The 18,087-nt window shown below is 43.2% G+C and overlaps 1 protein-coding gene across 2 annotated transcripts in view; it reads left to right on the top strand.

Annotated features, from left to right (window-relative positions):
• Positions 1–18,087, top strand: part of aldh16a1 (aldehyde dehydrogenase 16 family, member A1) — a 95,048-nt gene that overhangs the window by 48,403 nt on the left and 28,558 nt on the right. For both annotated transcript variants that reach the window (XM_072271929.1, XM_072271930.1), the window contains exons 7-14: positions 1,183–1,335; positions 2,201–2,398; positions 3,332–3,430; positions 10,324–10,460; positions 10,689–10,794; positions 11,615–11,775; positions 11,860–12,027; positions 16,370–16,574. In XM_072271929.1, the coding sequence (XP_072128030.1) occupies positions 1,183–1,335; positions 2,201–2,398; positions 3,332–3,430; positions 10,324–10,460; positions 10,689–10,794; positions 11,615–11,775; positions 11,860–12,027; positions 16,370–16,574 (1,227 nt within the window). The remainder of the gene's footprint in view (positions 1–1,182; positions 1,336–2,200; positions 2,399–3,331; positions 3,431–10,323; positions 10,461–10,688; positions 10,795–11,614; positions 11,776–11,859; positions 12,028–16,369; positions 16,575–18,087) is intronic.

Here is an 18,087-nt window from a genome sequence, read left to right as displayed (position 1 = left end):
TCCCCGGATCATTAATGCAAGCCTCCACTGGACCCTCTTCAGCACCAGCACCATTTCCTACCCTGGGATCCATTTCCTTGCAGGCATTTACACTAGAACAAAGAAATACAATAGAATCCATGAAAAACTACGCACAAAACAACCAATGTGCAAAAGAGGAGAATTTGAATGAAGTCACCCCCACCTCAACTCTGAACTGATACCAAGGCCTACAGACTCACTTTCGAGGACTCTGCAATTCACGTTGTAAGTATTATATATTTACATCTTTTTTTGTATTTGCACAGACTGTCGTCTTTTGCTGGTTCTCCCTTCATTCATGTGCAAGAGAAGACAATCTGTTCAAATACAAAAAAAATGATAATGAAAATAGGTAATACTGGGAACATGAATTGTAGAGTCCTTGAAAGTGAGTCCGCAGGTTTTAGAATCAGTTCAGAGTTGAGGTCAGGAGACTGATGGTTGAAGGGGCTAATGCATGTGTGCAATGCACCAGAGAACTCTGTGTTTGTAAAGTTAGAAAGCATTAGCCCCTTTATACCATAAACCTATAAAAATAGGAGTAGAAGTAGACCATTTGGCCTATTGATTCTACTCTGCCATTTGATCGCGGCTGACTTATTATCCCTCTGAACTCCATTCTTCTGCCTTCTCCCCATAGCCTTTTATACCGTTGCTTATCCAGAACACATCAACTGCTGCTTTAAGTACACCCAATGACTTGGCCACAGCCATCTGTAGAAATGAATTCCACCCTCTGGCTGAAGAAATTCCTCCTCATTGCTGTTATTTAGAAAGGGAGTAGATACTGTCTGAGATTGTGAGATGCAGGCATTACAGACTGAAACATGCAACAAACCACTTGCTGGAGGAACAAAGCTGAATCTGTGGGGAGGGGCAGGGCAGTGGTGGAAGGAATTGTTGATGTTCTGAATGGAAATACTGCATCAGGGCTGAGAATGGCGAGGAGAAGTTGACAGTATGAAGAGTGTAATGGGAATGAAAAGATCTGAGGTGACTGGTGGACTGAGATAGAGAGATAGAGTTGAGAATTCCTACTGCCCCACCCACCACAGATGTTGCTCAATCCACTGAGTTCCTCCAGCAGATTGTTGTTTCCAGTGTCTGCAGTCTCTAGTGGCCCCACAGACATGTCAGATATGTGATGTGCTCCCTCTGCAGGTGGGACGGCTTCTCCGCCGAGCTACAGCCGGCACGGGAAAGAAGCTGTCACTGGAACTTAGTGGGAAATCCCCCTTCATCGTGTTCGACACCGCTGATCTGGATAGTGTGGTCGAAGGCCTGGTAGATGCTATCTGGTTCAACCAAGGACAGGTGAGTACTGGTGAGAGTTCAGACAATATAGTTTGTCCACCCTGTTTGCTAAGGGCAAGCACTAGAGCCCAGCCATCATAAACCAGAGTGGACCTGCCTTCTGAGCTCTCCTCATATTGTGCTGTACTGGGACTCAGTAATAACTGTGTGCCGTTGACCCCATTGATGGGCTTTAGGTTCAGTTTTGTGAAGGGGGATGTGTTTATGTGTACCTTGTTTACAGGAGATGACAGTGAGGTTTCTCTACAGTCACACTCGCAAGGATGACTGGTATTCTAAAAGGACCCAGCTCAGTAATACAGCCTCTTTCTTGAGGTTGGAAGGGTTAGCTGCATTGTTCAAATCAATCACTGAGCGCTTTGCTTTGCAATGATAGGCTTGCAGGAGGTAACAAGTACGGCCACCATATTCTGAAGAAAGTAAGAATGTTTTTCATTCAATCCTCAGCAAGATCATAATTTGTCAAAGACATAAGAGATTCTGTAGATGCTGGAAACCTTGAGCAGCATGCACAAAATTCAGCAGGTCAGGCAGCATACATAGAGGGGAATAAACAGTTGTTTTGTGCCAAGATCCTCCATCAGGAAAGGAAGGGCACAGAAGCTAGAACAAGAAGCTTGGTGAGGAGAAGGAGTACCTTCTTCCTCCTTACACCTGTCAGCTCGTACTCCTTCCCTCCCCGCCTTCTTATTCTGACTTCTACCCCTTCCTTTTCAGTGCTGATGAGGGTCTCAGCCTGAAAGGTTGACTGTTTATACCGCTCCATAGCAGCTGCCTGGCCTGCTGAGTTCTTCCGGCATGTTTGTTGCGTGTTGCTCGAAGACGCCAGAGCTTTGCTGTGTTGATGATGTTGCTTCTGTTGTAGGTGTGCAGTGCTGGCTCCAGGCTCCTGATGCAGGAGTCGATTGCTCAGGAGCTCACTAACCGGCTGACGCAGCGCATGCGGTGTCTTCGTGTGGGTGATAGCCTGGATAAGGGCGTTGACATGGGCGCACTGGTAGACGAGTCTCAGATGAAGACAATTACAGAGTATGTGGAGGAGGCAAGGAATGAAGGAGCAGAGGTAAGAACTAAGAGGAAATCCAACCCTTAACTTCCCTATTCTTAAATTGTTATCCCTACCCAACGTTAATCCCTTAATCAACATTTAGAGTCAAAGAAACCGGTCCTTTGGCCCACCTAATCTGCACCAAATTGTTACTTTGGCTACTCCCATTGACCTGCACCTGGACCTTAGCCCTCCCATCCATGTATTTATCCAAGTTTCTCTTAAATATTGCAATCAAACCCACATCCACCATTTCCTCTGGCAGCTCGTCCACACTTGCACCCACTCTCTGAGTGAAGAAGTTTCCCCTCATGTTCCCTTTAAACCTTTCACCCTGAACCTACACTATGATCTCTAGTTTTAGTCTCACCCACCTCAGTGGAAAAAAGCTTGTTCGTATTTAGCCCATCTATGTCCTTCGTTTTTTTTTATTTTCTACAAGAAACTGCAGAGAGTTGTGGACACAGCTCAGTACATCACAGAAACCAGCCTCCCCTCCATGGACTCTGCCTACACTTCTCACTGCCTCGGAAAAGCAGCCAGCCTAATCAAAACCTCACCTTTTACCCCACTATTAAAGGACTATTGAACAGTCTCCTAATACAATGAGATGGACACTTTACCTTGCAATCTACTTTGTCATGACTGTGCACCTTGTTTTCTACTTGGACTGCACTTTGTTTATAGCTGTAACGTTATCCTGCCTTCTGTTACTGTTTGACCAGAAAAAAGCCCAATCTAAGTGCATTACCTTATCTACTTTGGCACTTGCTATAGCCATATCGGTTACCTTATTTTCCTGCCTTCTCAGGATCTCTCACTGACAATGCATTTTTTTGAGACATCCTTGGTTTCTGAAGGGACACTTTAAAAATACATATTTTTCTTTGGATTTTTATAGAATCTTGAAGACGAGTTTGCACATGCTCTCACACAATCTCATTGTAGGTGTTTCAGGTGTCTGAGGGAATGCCACAGAAAGGTTTCTTCTACCCGCCCACCCTCATCACCAATGTCAATACTGTTTCTCGTGTGGTTCGTGAAGAGGTAGGTAGACCCTCTGCAAAATTGAATTTTATTTTCTTGAGCCGCAAGTAATGGGAGGGAGGAATGGGGTGTGTTTTGCTGTTGTTTTGTTTTTCCTTATGTTCTGCTGAGCATGATGGCATGCTATGTTGGTGCTGGAAGGTGTGGCGACACTTGCCATCTGATCCTAGCACATCCTTGGATGTGTTGGTTGTTAACGCCATCGACACATTTCACTGTAGGTTTTGACGTACATGTGATAAATAAACTTGGATCTTGAATTTATTGCAAGCCTTCTCTTTGATACCTTCTAATTTATGTAAACTGAAATGCACTGTATTTAGTCCAGTTGGTTGCTCTTCTCTCTCATGCCTTTTGGCACACTGGCTTTCTGATGTTAATTCAAATACGTTCTTGAGTTAAATATCACACTTTATGCCAACAAATGACTTTGAGTCCAAAATTGCATTGCATACACAGGCTGTATTTGGTCAGTGTTGAAGGGCAGCACAATTATCTAGGCACAGTGTGGAATAAGCCCTTCCAGCCCCTCCAGCCATACCTCCCAGCAGCCCCCGATTTAACTCTAGCCTAGTCACAGGACAATTTACAAAGATCAATTAACCTACCAACCTTTAGACTGTGAGTGGAAATTGGAGTACCCGGAGGAAATCCACTTGATCATGGAGAGAATGTACAAATTCCTTACAGGCAGCGGCGGGAGTTGAACCTGGGTTGCTAATACTGCAGAGCTTTGTGCTATCCACCGCGCTGCTACCGTGAAATTATCTGCAAAGCTAATTTGTCAATGTTACAGATGATGCGAAGGTTGGTAGTGGTTGTGGATATAGTAGAAGGTTGTCATAAGTTACTACAGAACATAGAAAGAATGCAGAGCTGAACAGTGAAGTGACATAGGGAGTTAAATCTGTAAAAGTGAAAAGGGATACACTTTAGAAGATCGAATTTGGAGGCAGAGTACAAGGTTAATAGCAGGATTCTTAGTGTGGCAGAACAGAGGGACCTTGGACTCTGTGTCCATAAATCCTTCGGAGAGTTATTGCACAAGTTGATAGGGTGATTAAGAAAGGTGTATAGTGTGTTGGTCTTCATTAGTCGGGGGATTGAAGTAATGTTACAGTTTTGAAAAACTCTGATTAGACCACATTTGGAATATTGTGTTCTGTTCTGGTCTCCTCTATAGAAATAATGTGGAAACTTTAGAAAGAGTGCGGAGGAGATTTACCAGGATGCTGCCTGGATTAGAGATCATGTCTTATGAGGAAAGGCTGAGTGAGCTAGGGCTTTTTTCTTTGGAGGAGATTGAGAGGCAACTTGATAGAGGTGTACAAAATTGTGAGAGGCATAAATAGAGTGGACAACCAGTGCATTTCTCCCAGAGAAATATCAGAGAACATCCATTTAAAGTGAGAGGAGGAATTAAGGGAGATATTAGATGAAGCATTTTTTTACAGAGTGGTGGGTGCCTGGGATATACCACCAGGGGATCTGGTAGAGGCTGATAAAATTGAGATATTTAAAAGACTCTTAGATAGGCAGAGGGATGTAAGAAAATTGGAGGGTTATGGGCTGTGTAGGAGAGAAGGGTTAGATTGATTGTGGCATAGATTTATGTAGGTCAACACTACTTGTGGGCTGAAGAGCCTGAACTGTGCTGCACTCCTCTATGCTGTGAAGGAAAATTATATGTTGGTCTGTAATGCAAATATGAAATGGAGAGAAATATGTCTTTAACTATAAAGTTCCTGGTGAGCACCGACTTGGAAAGTTCTCTGCAGATCAAGTCACCCTTCAGTGGAAAGATATGCTAATACTAGAGTGAATATAATGAAGATTAGCCTGATTTCTGGAACTGGTTAGAAATTGAGCAGACACGGCCTGTTTTCTGTAGAGTTAGAGAAAATGAGAGAGCGAGTTTAATGAAAACATTGGGGCACGTTTAATATCTCATCCAAAAATTGCATGGCCCAGCAGAGCTGCTGCCTCTTAGCTCCAGAGACCCAAATTCGATTTTCCACGCAAAGCACATGTGGTTATTTTGTACGTTTTTGCTGTGACCGTGTGGGTTTCCCTGGGTGCTCTGATTACTCCCACATCCCCAGGGAACTGCTGATGGTAACTTTCCCCTAGTGTTGCGAGAGTTGTAGAAGCTGAGGGGAGGTTGACAGGAAAGTGGCACAAATCAGAATGGGGATTACTGTAAGAGGGTGTTTAATTGTGGACTCGGTGGGTTAATGACCTTTTCCATGCTCTATAATTCTTAACATAAGTCAGGCAGCAGGACCAAAGTGAAAAATGACTTCACCCAGAGGAGAGCTGATCTTTTGAATGTTCTTGTGGAGCCTCGGCCCCTGAGCATGCTCAAGATGTGTATGGGAATATTTTGGATAATAACAGAGGCTTTATATTTGCTTTTGCACATTTTGTTGTTCATTGATCCTGTTTACAGTTACTGTTGTATACATTTTCTAAATATGCCCGCAGGAAAAAGAACCTTAGGGTTGTATGCGGTGACATGTATGTACTCTGGTAATAAATTTTACTTTGACTTTAACTTTTGGCATGAAAACAGAACTAATGTAAAAGATTAACAGTGATCTTAATGAACATAGAACATTACAGCACAATACAGACCCTTTCGACCACAACCTTGTGCTGATGTTTTAACCTACTCTAAAATCAATCTAACTCTTCCCTCCCCCATTTTTTCTATCATCCATGTGCCTACCTAAGAGCCTCTTAAATGCCCTGACTGTATCTATCTCTACCACCACCCCTGGCAATATGTTCTATGTGCTCACCACTCTGTTTTAAAAAAAAATCCTTCCTCTGATATCCTTCCTCCTATACTTTTCTCTTGTATTAGCTACTTCCACCTTGGGTGGGGGGCAGGGGAGTTTCTGCCGTCCACTCTATGGATGCCTCTTATCATCTTATACTCCTCTAACAAGTCACTTGTCATCCTCTTTCACTCCAGAAAGAAAACTCTTAACTCAATCAACCTATGCTTATAAAACATTCTCTCTAACCCAAGCAGCATCCTAGTAAATCTCCTTTGCACCATCTCTAAAGCTTCCATATCCTTCTTATAATGAGGCAATCAGCACTGAACACTACACTCCAAGTAATGAGGGGCTGAATGGCTAACTCTTTCTATATATGTTTGTATAAAAGACTGCAATATTTTGTACTTCCCTGTCCTTCCCCGTATTAATCCCTCCACGGAATAGTAAGCCTACATTTACAATGCTTGATGATTATGGTAGGGTGTTTAGAATCAGAGGGAGTTACAGTTTAGAAACATCATAGAGTCCATGCTGACCACCAACCACCCTTTTTCACTAATCCTATATTCATCCCATTGCTTTGCAGTTCTCCCCACATTTTCTTTAACTCCCATCGATTCTTCTATTCACTGACACACCCGGGGCAATTTACAAAAGCCATTTCCTCCCATGTCTTTAGGATATGGGGGGGAATCTGGAGCTCCTAGAGAAAACTCAGAGCTACCGGAGGAGGAATTTCTTCAGTCACGGGGTGGTGAACTTGTGGAATTCATTGCCACAGACAGCTGTGGAGGCCAAGTCATTGGGTCTATGTATGTTTGGGGAGGGGTGGAGAGGCAGTTAACATAAAGCTATTACAACAAAAGCAACCTGTATTCAATTCCTCTGTTGTCTGTTTATACATTCTCCCCATGACCACGGGTGTTTCCTCTGGATTTTCCCACATTCCAAAGACATACGGGTTACTAGGTTCATTGTTTGCGTGAGTGTAATTGAGTAGACTGCTCATTGGGCCAGAAGGGTAAGTACCATATCGTATCTCAAAGTAATAAAATCAAATACACTGGATTCTGGTTAATTGGGGAAGTTGCTTATTTGGGACTACTCTTAAAGAGCAAAATCTAATTGAGAAAAAGCCGCGATTCCTTTTGTTTATATGGAACACAGTGCCACTTGACTGGAACAGAAAAGTTGTTGAACCATTTCAAACGACTGACAATCGTATGCACGTGTGTGGCTGTTAGACGCTACACTGTGCTTAGAGTTTTTAAATAACGTCAGTTGTGTGTATTTACAGTTTCAAGAAACAGTTTGTGAACCCGTTGCAATTACCTGGTTTTCTGATCATAAAATATAGTCTAATCTTCATCTAAGTCACGTTAATAGACAACGCAATCTGCCTAAACTAATAACGCACAGACAATTGTACTTTTCAGATCTTTATTGAACATATTGTTTAATCATTCATAGTCCAGGCTGGAAAAAGTATGTGACCCCTTGTATTTAATAACTGATAGGACCCCCTATCACAGCAATAACTTCAACCAAACGTTTCCCGTAGCTGCTGATCAGATTTGCACAATGATGCGGAGGAATCTTAGACTATTCCTCCATACAAAGCTTTTTCAGTTCATCAATATTTCTGGGATACTTTGCATGAACAGCCCTCTTCAAGTCATGCCACAGCATCTCAGTTGGGTTAAGGTCTGGACTCTGACTTGGCCATTCCAAAATACAAATTTTCTTCTTTTTAAAGCATTCTGTTGTTAATTTACTTGTGTTTTGGATCATTGCCTTGGTGCGTCATCCAACTTCAATTAAGCTTCAGGTGACGTACCGCAACCCTGACATTCTCTTGTAAGATGTCTTGATACAATTTTGAATTCATTTTCCCTGAATGATTGCTAGCTGTCCAGGTCCTGTTGCAGCAGAGCTGCCCCAGACCGTGATGTTCCTTGCACCATTCTTCACAGTTGTGATGAGGTTTTGGTGTTTGTGTGCAATGTCCTTTTCCTTCCAAACACAGGTGTGTGCTTTTTTGCCAAAAAGTTCAGCTTTTGTCTCAACTGTCTATAGTACATTGTCCCAGAAGCGTTGTGGAACATTCAGGTGGTCTTTTGCAAACTTGAGACATGCAGCAGTGTTTTTTTTGGGAGCAGTGGTTTCTTCCTTGGCGTCCTTCCATGAACACCAATTTTGTTCAGTGTTTTTCTTATAGTGGACAGATGAACAGAGACTTTAGCAAGTTCTAGAGATTTCTGTAGGTCTTTTGCTGTAATCCTTGGGTTCTTTTTCACCACTTTCAGCATTCATTGATTGGAACACCTGATTCCAAATAGCTTTTGTAGAAGGCATTACCCCAGAGGTTCACTTTTTTTTTAACCTAGTCTGTGATTGTTTAGATGGTGTACTCTGTATTGACAAAAAGAAGTACAATTGTTTGTGTGTTACTAGTTTAGGCAGATTGTATTTGTGACTTAGATGAAGATCAGACCACATTTTATGTGTAATTAATGCAGAAATCCAAGTAATTGTAAAGGGTTCACAAACTTTTTCTTGCAACTGTATGTTCAAAAAGCTGTGATTTTTGTCACTGATAGTTGGTGGGAAATAAGCAGGAAAATAATTCAGAACTGCTTTCTTACTGCGGTTTCAAGCAGTCAGGTTTGGCAATATCAGTAATGGCTGGGAGTAAATATGAAACTATTTCACTACATTAACAATTTAGGAACTACGAGGAATTTGAAGGTATCCATATTCTTCTTGAATGTTACAATGAAATTGAAAATTTGGAGGATGCATTGTATGAAGGCAGTCTATTATATACACGAGCTGTCTGTGCTGATGTTGTTCACTTACGGTCAATCAAAAGAACATGACACTGTACATTAGATAAATTCCTCCCTCAAGAACTATTAGGAGCTAAAACACAGTTTTTTAGTACTGTAGTAGCATTGGTAATGCTCTAATTTTTTCTATTTGTCTTTTTTAATACCTTTTTTAACTATTTGGCTAATTGGGGCAGCTGCTTAATTGGACCAATATATATTGGTTTAGATGTGTCTCAGTTAACCGGAATCCACTGTATATTTGATTAGTAAAGATGTCAAAAGCTATGGGTAGAAGGCAGGAGAATGAGGTTGAGAGGGAAAATAAATGAGCTGTTTTTGAATGGCGGAGCAGACTGAATGGGTGAATGGTCTAATTCCATTCCTAGGTCTGGTGGCTTTAAGACCCATGTAGTCACAGGGAGAACATGCAAACTCCACCTAGTGCCAGAGGTCAAGACTGAACTCAAACTATGATGAGTTGGCTCTACCAACTGTATCTCTGTGCTCCCCTCTTGATTGTAAGTGATGTGCAAGTTAATCTTATCTATTCTTCTTCAGGTTTTCCTAAAGCATTCTAACTTGTCACAAAGGTGATTTGTACTTGGAGTTATTTGTGTACAGTGGTCAAGCTCCAAACAGGACAGTTATTTGGATGTACCCAGTAAAAAATGAATGTAAATAATGCATATTGAACTACAAATAGAAAGTGAAATAACAAGTGAATGCTCATTAGTAAGGATTCAAAGTGCATTTATCAAAGGATGCATAAATTATACCACCTTGAGATTCGTCTGCTTACAAAGCACAAAACCCAAAAGAAACAAATTTTAAAAAAAGATCAACACCCAATGTGCAGAGAAAGAGAAAAAATAAACACAGATCATGTAAACCATAATAGCAAGCAACAAGATTCTGAATCAAATTGACCTGGAGCCGTGAGCAGCCAGAGTAGGCCCATGACCTCGGTCTCAGTTCACACAATGGGACAGGTGGTCTGGTCTCCTCCCACGTTCCAAAGACTACAGATTAGGGTTATTGAGTTGTGATCATACTGTGTTGTGCTGAAAGTGTGGCAACCCTTGCGGGCCTGCCCAACAGCACCCTCGGTAATTTGATGTGTCGCAATCGTTGCATTTCACTTTTTTTTTGTTTTGATGTATGTCTGACAAATAAAGCTAATCTTTAAATCCTTAAATCTTTAAGCTAGTGAGTGTATCAGTGTTACAGGTCACAGCTGTTGCTGAATTTAAGGAGCTGTTACCCCTTAATTCTTTAGATATTTGGACCAGTTCTGGTAGCCATGACTTTCCGCACTGCAAAGGAGGCTATTGCTCTGGCAAACAACTCCTCATACGGACTTGCAGGCAGCATCTGGACTGAAAACCTGCCCTTGGCACTGGAGGTAGCGATGAGGTGATACAGCATGCTTTTGCTTATAATTTCCCCAATAGTATCCTTTGCTTCACTCTCACTCTCTCACCCCCATCTCCCTCGACCCTTGCCCCCACCCCCCCCCACTTCCTATTCCTGTCCTTCCTTACTCTTGCCTTTCTTGGCTTGCTTTCCCTCTCTCGCTATGTGGGTAACTCTGGCCCTGCTTGTTTCTGGTGTTCTTGATTTATTGATAGACACTGTCTTTAGTTTGAAGGCTGGAGCAGTCTGGGTGAACGGGCACAACATGTTTGATGCTGCAGCTGGTTTTGGTGGTTATAAAGAGAGCGGCTTTGGACGAGACGGTGGGAAAGAGGTCAGTATTGGAATTACAAAGAAGCTAATGTGGAGCTTAAAGGTCATATTTCCATTCATGGATGAATTATTCGATTGACTGCATTTGGACTAAAATACAATAAATGTTCTCAATAGAAGTCAGATTTTTCTTGCAGCAACACAAAAGTTGGAAGTTTGATACTTGATGGGAGAGGAATGAGGAAAAGATGGGTGAAGGGAGTCAGAAAACATGTCTAATCTGTGAATGCCAAGAGAAGATGAGAGAAACACAAAATTCAAAAAGAGACATGTTGCTATCCTACATTGTAAACGTTACTGCTCAGATTCTGTGGGTAAGAAATGATCCCAAGAATCTGTCTCTAAAGATTTAGCAAGTTCCTTAGTAGCAATTATCCCAGATCCTCAAACTTTTAGTTCTTGCAGCATATGAGTGATATCTATTGTGTTCAGAGCATTGAGTTCATTAAGCAAGTCAAGAAAGTTGAAATTGGATTTATTGTCATGTGCACAAGTGCAATGAAAAGCTTACTTGCAGGCACAGAACATCAGATACACAAGATTCACAAGAAAAACATGAACAGGCTCGATGGGCCAAATGGCCGATTTCTGCTCCTATTCTTATGTCCTTCATAAATCATACACAATTTCTTCAAGAAAGAACACAACTAGAACAAAAATAAACAAGGTCCATTTTAGTGTGAAGTAGTAGTGGTGCTGCTAAACTGTAGTGATTCAGGTTTTACCAATCAATTGTGTTAGCTGATGTGCAGCCCCATGAGTTCTTATCTGGACGTTCATAGATGCCTTTCCATCCTCCCACACCCATCTCTCCCATCTAGGGCTTGTATGAATACGTGCGGCCTGCTTGGGAGGAACGTCCCAACCCAAAGCCAGTAGAAGTCAACTACAAAACATTTGCATCTGTGCACGGAGCAGATCTTCCACCGATCCCAGGGCAGGTGACACAGCCCAAGTTACTCCAGACTGATGCTATTCCAAGGTGGGAAAATGTGGAATTTGTGCCAGTAAATCCAGCCGTCTTCATATACTTCTTTGACTTAACGGCAGTTGTGTTTGTTTATAGTGTTGATCGTACGTATAAAGTGTACTATGGAGGTGCTCAGAAGAGGCCTATTGGCATGTACTCACGGCCCATTTTTGACCAGAAGGGTAAGGTGGTGGCTTATGTTGGTGACTGCACTAAGAAGGATGTTCGAAATGCAGTGGAGGCAGCTCATGCAGCAGCTCCAGGGTAAGTAGTGGTGACAGTTCAACCGCGGAATAGATCCACACTTTGCTGCTAATCCCCATTATCTTTATGGTTGTGATAGAGCCACCCTTGTACATTTCCAGGTGGCACATACCCTCCAATTCAATCCAATTCATTTCTAATTTAATTGTCATTAAACCATATATGAATGCTCATAAATGCAGCCAAACGAAACAGCGTTACTCTGGATTCAAGATGCAAAACACAATACCAGCAGCCACAAGCAGCACAAAGTATCACAATCACGCACCAAAGGAGTCCAAAACTCATGCTAGCGAACACTGGAGGGGTGGGGGGAGGCAGCACCGATTTCAGCCTGGATGTCGCACCACACCACCCCCCCGGTAGAGCACACCAGCTCCGAGGCCCCCACCCACCCCCCCTGGTGACACTGGAGCGTGAGGCCCAGTCCTCACATACACAAGATAAGCAAACACGTTAGAACATTAGCAAAATACAACTGCAAAAAAATATATATGTATATTGTCCAGACCCTTCAGTCCTTTGAAATCTCCAGTTGACCAGTAGGGCTTGTCTTGTGCTGAGTGAACACTGGTAGGGGGAGAGGGTGGGTTTTGTAGCACAGACTCCAACCCAGATGCTGCACCAGACTGCTCCTGGTGGAGTGCAACGGCTCAGACGCCTGTCTACCAGTGGCTGTAAAACAGGCAACCCTGCGGCTTTGAGGCCCTCAGTCCATTAAGTGCCCCCAGAAGCTGCAGTCAACCACAACAGAACATGTCTTCTGCCAAGCGAAGCACTGGGAGGGCAGCACCGACTCCGTTTCTGACGCCGCACCACACTGACCCAGGTGGAGTGCACCGGCTTTGGCGCCCCTCTCTTGGCAGCTGCAAACAGGCGATACCGTTGCTTGAGGCCCAGTCCTTACTCCAACTGGGGCCACACAGCTACTCCACCATTCGCCCATTCTCTGAGCCAACAAATAGGGGAATCGAACCTGTGGCGTACCAGATTAACAATGCCCCAAAGGGTCTTGCGATCACAAGAAAAGCGACCAGGGCAGCCACGTGCTATTAAACTGTAAGCCTCCAATGACTCAGGCAGCAGCACATTGCACAGCTCCTTCATTATCTTCGCCAGTGAGCAACTCGCTGATGGTGTAGACCTGCAGCACTTTAAGTTCTTAATGTATAGCAGGATCGTGCCATCCAGGTGAGCACAGTCTCCAGTCTCCAAGGCAGGGGTCGGTAAGGGTAAGGCTGTTCCCAGAGTACAATGGGCATTGGGAAAATGACCTTGAGCCCTGAGGCCTGTCCTGTACCTTTATGAGAATTCACTAAAGACTTTAAGTTCAAGTTCAAGTTTATTGTCATTCAGCTATACACGTTGATACAGCTAAAGGAAACTTTGTTCTTCTGGGTCCAAGGTGCAAAACCCAGTACCAATGGTCACACAGCAGGTATAGTTACGATACAGTACACATAGTTAAATAAAGTGCAATAAGGTCACAAAATAATTTTAGCACAAGTGGCATAGCCTGATGATTGATTGTTCATTGATGTTGGCCTGGAGCCACGTTTCTTTAAGAACCAACATGCAGCAGTTCCTCATCTCGCTCCAGGTCGGTTGCAGATGGAGGTGGTCCAGTTTCTTTTCCAGGGAGCGAACACTAGAGAGCAGTCTTGATGGAAGAGCTGGCCTGCAGGGGTTCACCTTTTAACCTAGCACAGATTCCTGTGCACTGCCACGCTGTTTCTGGTGCTTCCAGCCTTGGGTGGCCGTAAGAGGCAACGCTGCAGTGTGAGGGCTTGGAGGGTCTGGTCCATGCAATAAGCCAATGCTATGCAGCACCTCTACTGTCGGTCTCACTAATGAACCGGACTTGTCGTACTTTGTATTATTAAATGGTGCTTTGAGTACAGAGTGGGCTTCCCCAGATGGAAGGACTGGAGCCTCTCTGAAATGCAAGGAAATAGTTAAAGATTCAAGATTGAAGTTTATTTGACAAGCATACAGTGAACGGCATCATTTGCACTAACAACCAACAAGGATGTGCTGGGGGGCAGCCCACTTTGTTGGCCACACATTCTGTCATCAACATAGCACGTCCACGATGCTTGGCAGAGCAGCACAGACCTCCACAAGCAGCAAAACAAGCCCCATTCCTCCCTCCCCAGCTCACACACATACACCTAGGACAGCAGAATCGGACTTGCAGACATTGGGCTTTGACTTCCCCAGCGTACCTGCAGAGACTTGCAGACTCTGCTCCAGCCAGTGGGCCTCAAATTCTGAATTTCCGATTTGTCCCTTGGCGTCGATCCCAGGAAACACTGATCACCAAACACTAGGCCTCAAACTCCGGACTTGCCAATAGCAGGACCCCAATCACTAGACCTTGAACCTTGGACATGCAGATGATGGGACCTTGAAAACCAGGCCTCAAACTTCAAACTCTGGCAAGTTTGGAGCTGGTGGAAGTTGATGCCAGTATCAGATGAGGGATAAATGCAGAATCAGTGTAAGTAGGTGGTTGGTCCTAACCTGGTTTCTCAATAATTCTCAATGGCAATTGCTTCTAGATTGGTTGTTAATTTGAAATCTAAAAGAGAAATAAAGAAATATGGATGAAGATGAAAATTGACAATTTGTTAATTCTACTATCAGATTCCCCCTTCGTCAACCCTTTACCTCTTCCTCCTATCACCTCCCATCATCTCACTTCATCCTCCCTCCCCTCGCCCTCTGCCTTCCTCCTCACCTGGTCTCACCTGTCACCTGCCAGTTTGTACTCTCCCCTTCCCCACCTTATTCTGGCTTCTTCCCCTTCTTTTCCAGTCCTGATAAGGGTCATGACCCAAAGCATTGACTGTTTATTCCCCTCCATCGATGCTGCCTGACTTGCGGAGTTCCTCCAGCATTGGTCGTTTGCTAACTTATTATTCAAAGTTCAAAGTTAAACTTTTCTCAGTACATACATGTCACCACATACAACTCTGACATTCTTTTTCCTGCGGACATACTTAGCAAATCTATAAAATAGTAACCATAAACAGGATCAATGAACAACAAACTGTGTAATTGCAATTATAAATAAATAGCAATAAATAACAAGCAAGAAATAACAAGATAGAGTCCTTAAAGTGAGGCAGTTGGTTGTGGGAACACCAGAAATAGAATGAATGTAGTTATTCCCTTTTGTTGAAGAGTCTAATGTTGAGGGGTAGTAACTGTTCTTGAACCTGGTGGTGTGAGTCTTGAGGCTCTTGTATCTTCTACCTGATGGCAGCAGTGAGAAAAGAGCATAGGCTGGGTGGTGAGGAACTTTGATGACTGATGCTACTTTTCTACAGCAATGTTTCATGTAGACGTGCTCAATGGTTGGGACGGCTTTACATGTGATGTACTGGGCCCACTACCTTTTGTAGGATTTTCTGCTCAAAGACATTTGTGTTCCCGTACCAGGAAGTAATGCAGCCAGTCAGTACAATTTCCACCACACTTCTGTAGACGTTTGCCAAGGTTTTTGATGACATGTTGAATCTCCGCATGTCACAAGTTTACATGTCAACCAGACAGATCATTCCAAACACAAGTACACAGAAGTAATACAAACTGAAAACAATAAAATAAAGCAGAATATAGTGTTAAAGTTACAAAGAACGTGCAAGGGCCATAACAATGTAAGTTGAGAGAAGAAGGGTTCATTGTTATCATACAAGAGATCTGTTCCAGAGTCTTGTAACACCAGGATAGAAATTGTACTTGACCCTGGTGGTACACATTGTAAATTGCTTGTATCTTCTGCCTGATGATGGGAAGGGGGAGGAGAGAATGACCAAGGTGGGGAGGAGTTTTTGATTATATTGGCAAAGTTCATGTCGGTCAGAATCGCGCCAAATAATAGAACAACCGTGATCTTCTCACATGATCTACCCCAATAATTTGGATTAATTGGAATCAGGTTGTTGCTGAAAGTGGTCAATAATAAATTGGATGATAATCTAAAGAAAAAAAACGATAAAGATATAAAGATGAGCTTTATTTGTCACACATGCATCAAAACATACATTTGAAATGCGCTATTTGTATCAACGTCCAACATAGACCAAGGATGTGTTGGGGGCAGCCAGCAACAGTCAAACAGCGTGCCCACATTTCATTAACCCTAACCCGTACATCTTTGGCATATAAGAGGGAACTGGTGTGCTCTGAGGTGGTCACAGGGAGAAGCACCTCCAGACAGTGGCAGGGATTGAATCCCGATCTTACAGCTGATGTTGTAAAGCGGTCCGCTAGCCACTACACTACAGTGCTGATAGCCGAAGGCATGACAGTGAAAGACTTTGTTTTGTTTTTGCAGCTGGGGGAAGCGAGCTGCCCACAACCGGGCTCAGATCATCTACTATTTGGCTGAGAACCTGGAGTTGCGTCGGGACAAGGTGTCTCAAGGACTGAGTTCTCTGACTGGCGTCGGTATCGAGGAAGCTGGATGCGAAGTAGATGCCTGTATTGAGAGACTATTCTATTGGGCCGCCTATTGTGACAAGTACGGGGGTACTGTCCAGGTGAGAATGCTAAAGTGTATGTCGTCCATGTTTCCTTATGACGTAGGAGATTATTTGGTCCATTGAATCTATGTTGACTCTAAGCAATCCCATTCCTTAATTAGTGTTCCTTTTAACATATTCTCCCACATTCCCATCAACTATCCCCTGGGTTTGACAACTTAGGTCCACATTAGGGTCTGTTTATCATGGCCAATGTGACTTTGGGGTGTGGTGGGTAACTAGAGCTCCACTGGGGAAGCCCACATGGTCACAAGGAGAACATGCAAATGTTGCACAAACCTAGGGTTATGTTCTAAAGTCATGAGGCGGTGTTGCAACTCTATAAAACACTGGTTAGACCACGCTTAGAATATTGTGTTCAGTTCTGGTCCCCTCATTATAGGAAGGATGTGGACACTTTAGCGAGTGTGCAAAGAAGATTTGCCAGGATGCTGTGTGGACTAGAGAGCATGTCATATGAGGAGACATTTAGTGAGCTAGGGCTCTTTGGAGCGAAGGAGCATGAAAGGGGACTTGATGGAGGTGTACAAGATGATAAGAGGCATAGATTGAGTGGGTAGCCAGAGACTTTTTCCCAGGGTGTAATAGCAAATACAAGAGGGCATAATTTTAAGGTGATTGGGGGAAAGTATAGGGAGAATGTCAGAGGTAAGTTTTTTTACACAGAGATTTGTGAGTGCATTGAATGCGCTGCCAGGGGTGGTAGTAGGACATTTAAGAAACTCAGAAAAACACATGGGTGAAAGAAAATGGGTGGTTATTTAAAAGGGAAGAGTTAGATTGATCTTGGACTAGCTTATAATGTCAGTGCAACATTGTGAGCTGAAGGGTTTGTAATTTGGTATTCTGTTCTATATTACTGAAGATTGGTCAGGTTGGAACCTGGATTGCTGGAACTGTGAAACTCCTGTGCTACCCACAGAGGCCTAGTCACCCCTCCAACTGAGATTATATTCCCAAATCAGGATATTGTGTAGTTTTGGGAAACGTGCATGCTGTGGTCTCAGATGGCTGGTGCCTCTCGAATGGTAAATGCTGCACAATTAGGAGGCACTGGCAGTGCAGCGGCAGCAAGTGACTGCAGTGCATTTTACTGAATTTGCACACTGCAGCTACTGCACTGGTGCAATACGTAAATGTTTACAGTGGTGGCTGCTGTTACTAATCAAGGTGGTTATTTGTTCACAGTAATGTAGAACATAAAACGTTACATCTTAAAGGATAGATGTTTGGATGTTTACATGTATAGGAAAGGTTTAAAGGGATATGAGACAAGCTTGGGCAACATGAACAAGTTGGGTCAAAGGGCCTCTTTTCCATGCTAGATGACTGTGACTCTAACAAGGACCACAACACAATGAAGTGTTTATAAATTATTAATTGGCACTTGCCAGGGTAGATATATCCAATTTCACATATCATGCATTGTAAACTTATGTCAACGCCTCAGCATGACTGAGAATCCGCCAGCAATAATTACTTCAATGGTAGAGAGAGAAGCTGTGGCTTT

The sequence above is a fragment of the Mobula birostris genome, chromosome 11 (assembly GCF_030028105.1).
Source record: "Mobula birostris isolate sMobBir1 chromosome 11, sMobBir1.hap1, whole genome shotgun sequence".
NCBI classification, from domain to species: domain Eukaryota; kingdom Metazoa; phylum Chordata; class Chondrichthyes; order Myliobatiformes; family Myliobatidae; genus Mobula; species Mobula birostris.
The sequence above is the reverse complement of the archived record's forward strand: the minus strand, read 5'-3'. Positions and strand labels throughout refer to the sequence as shown.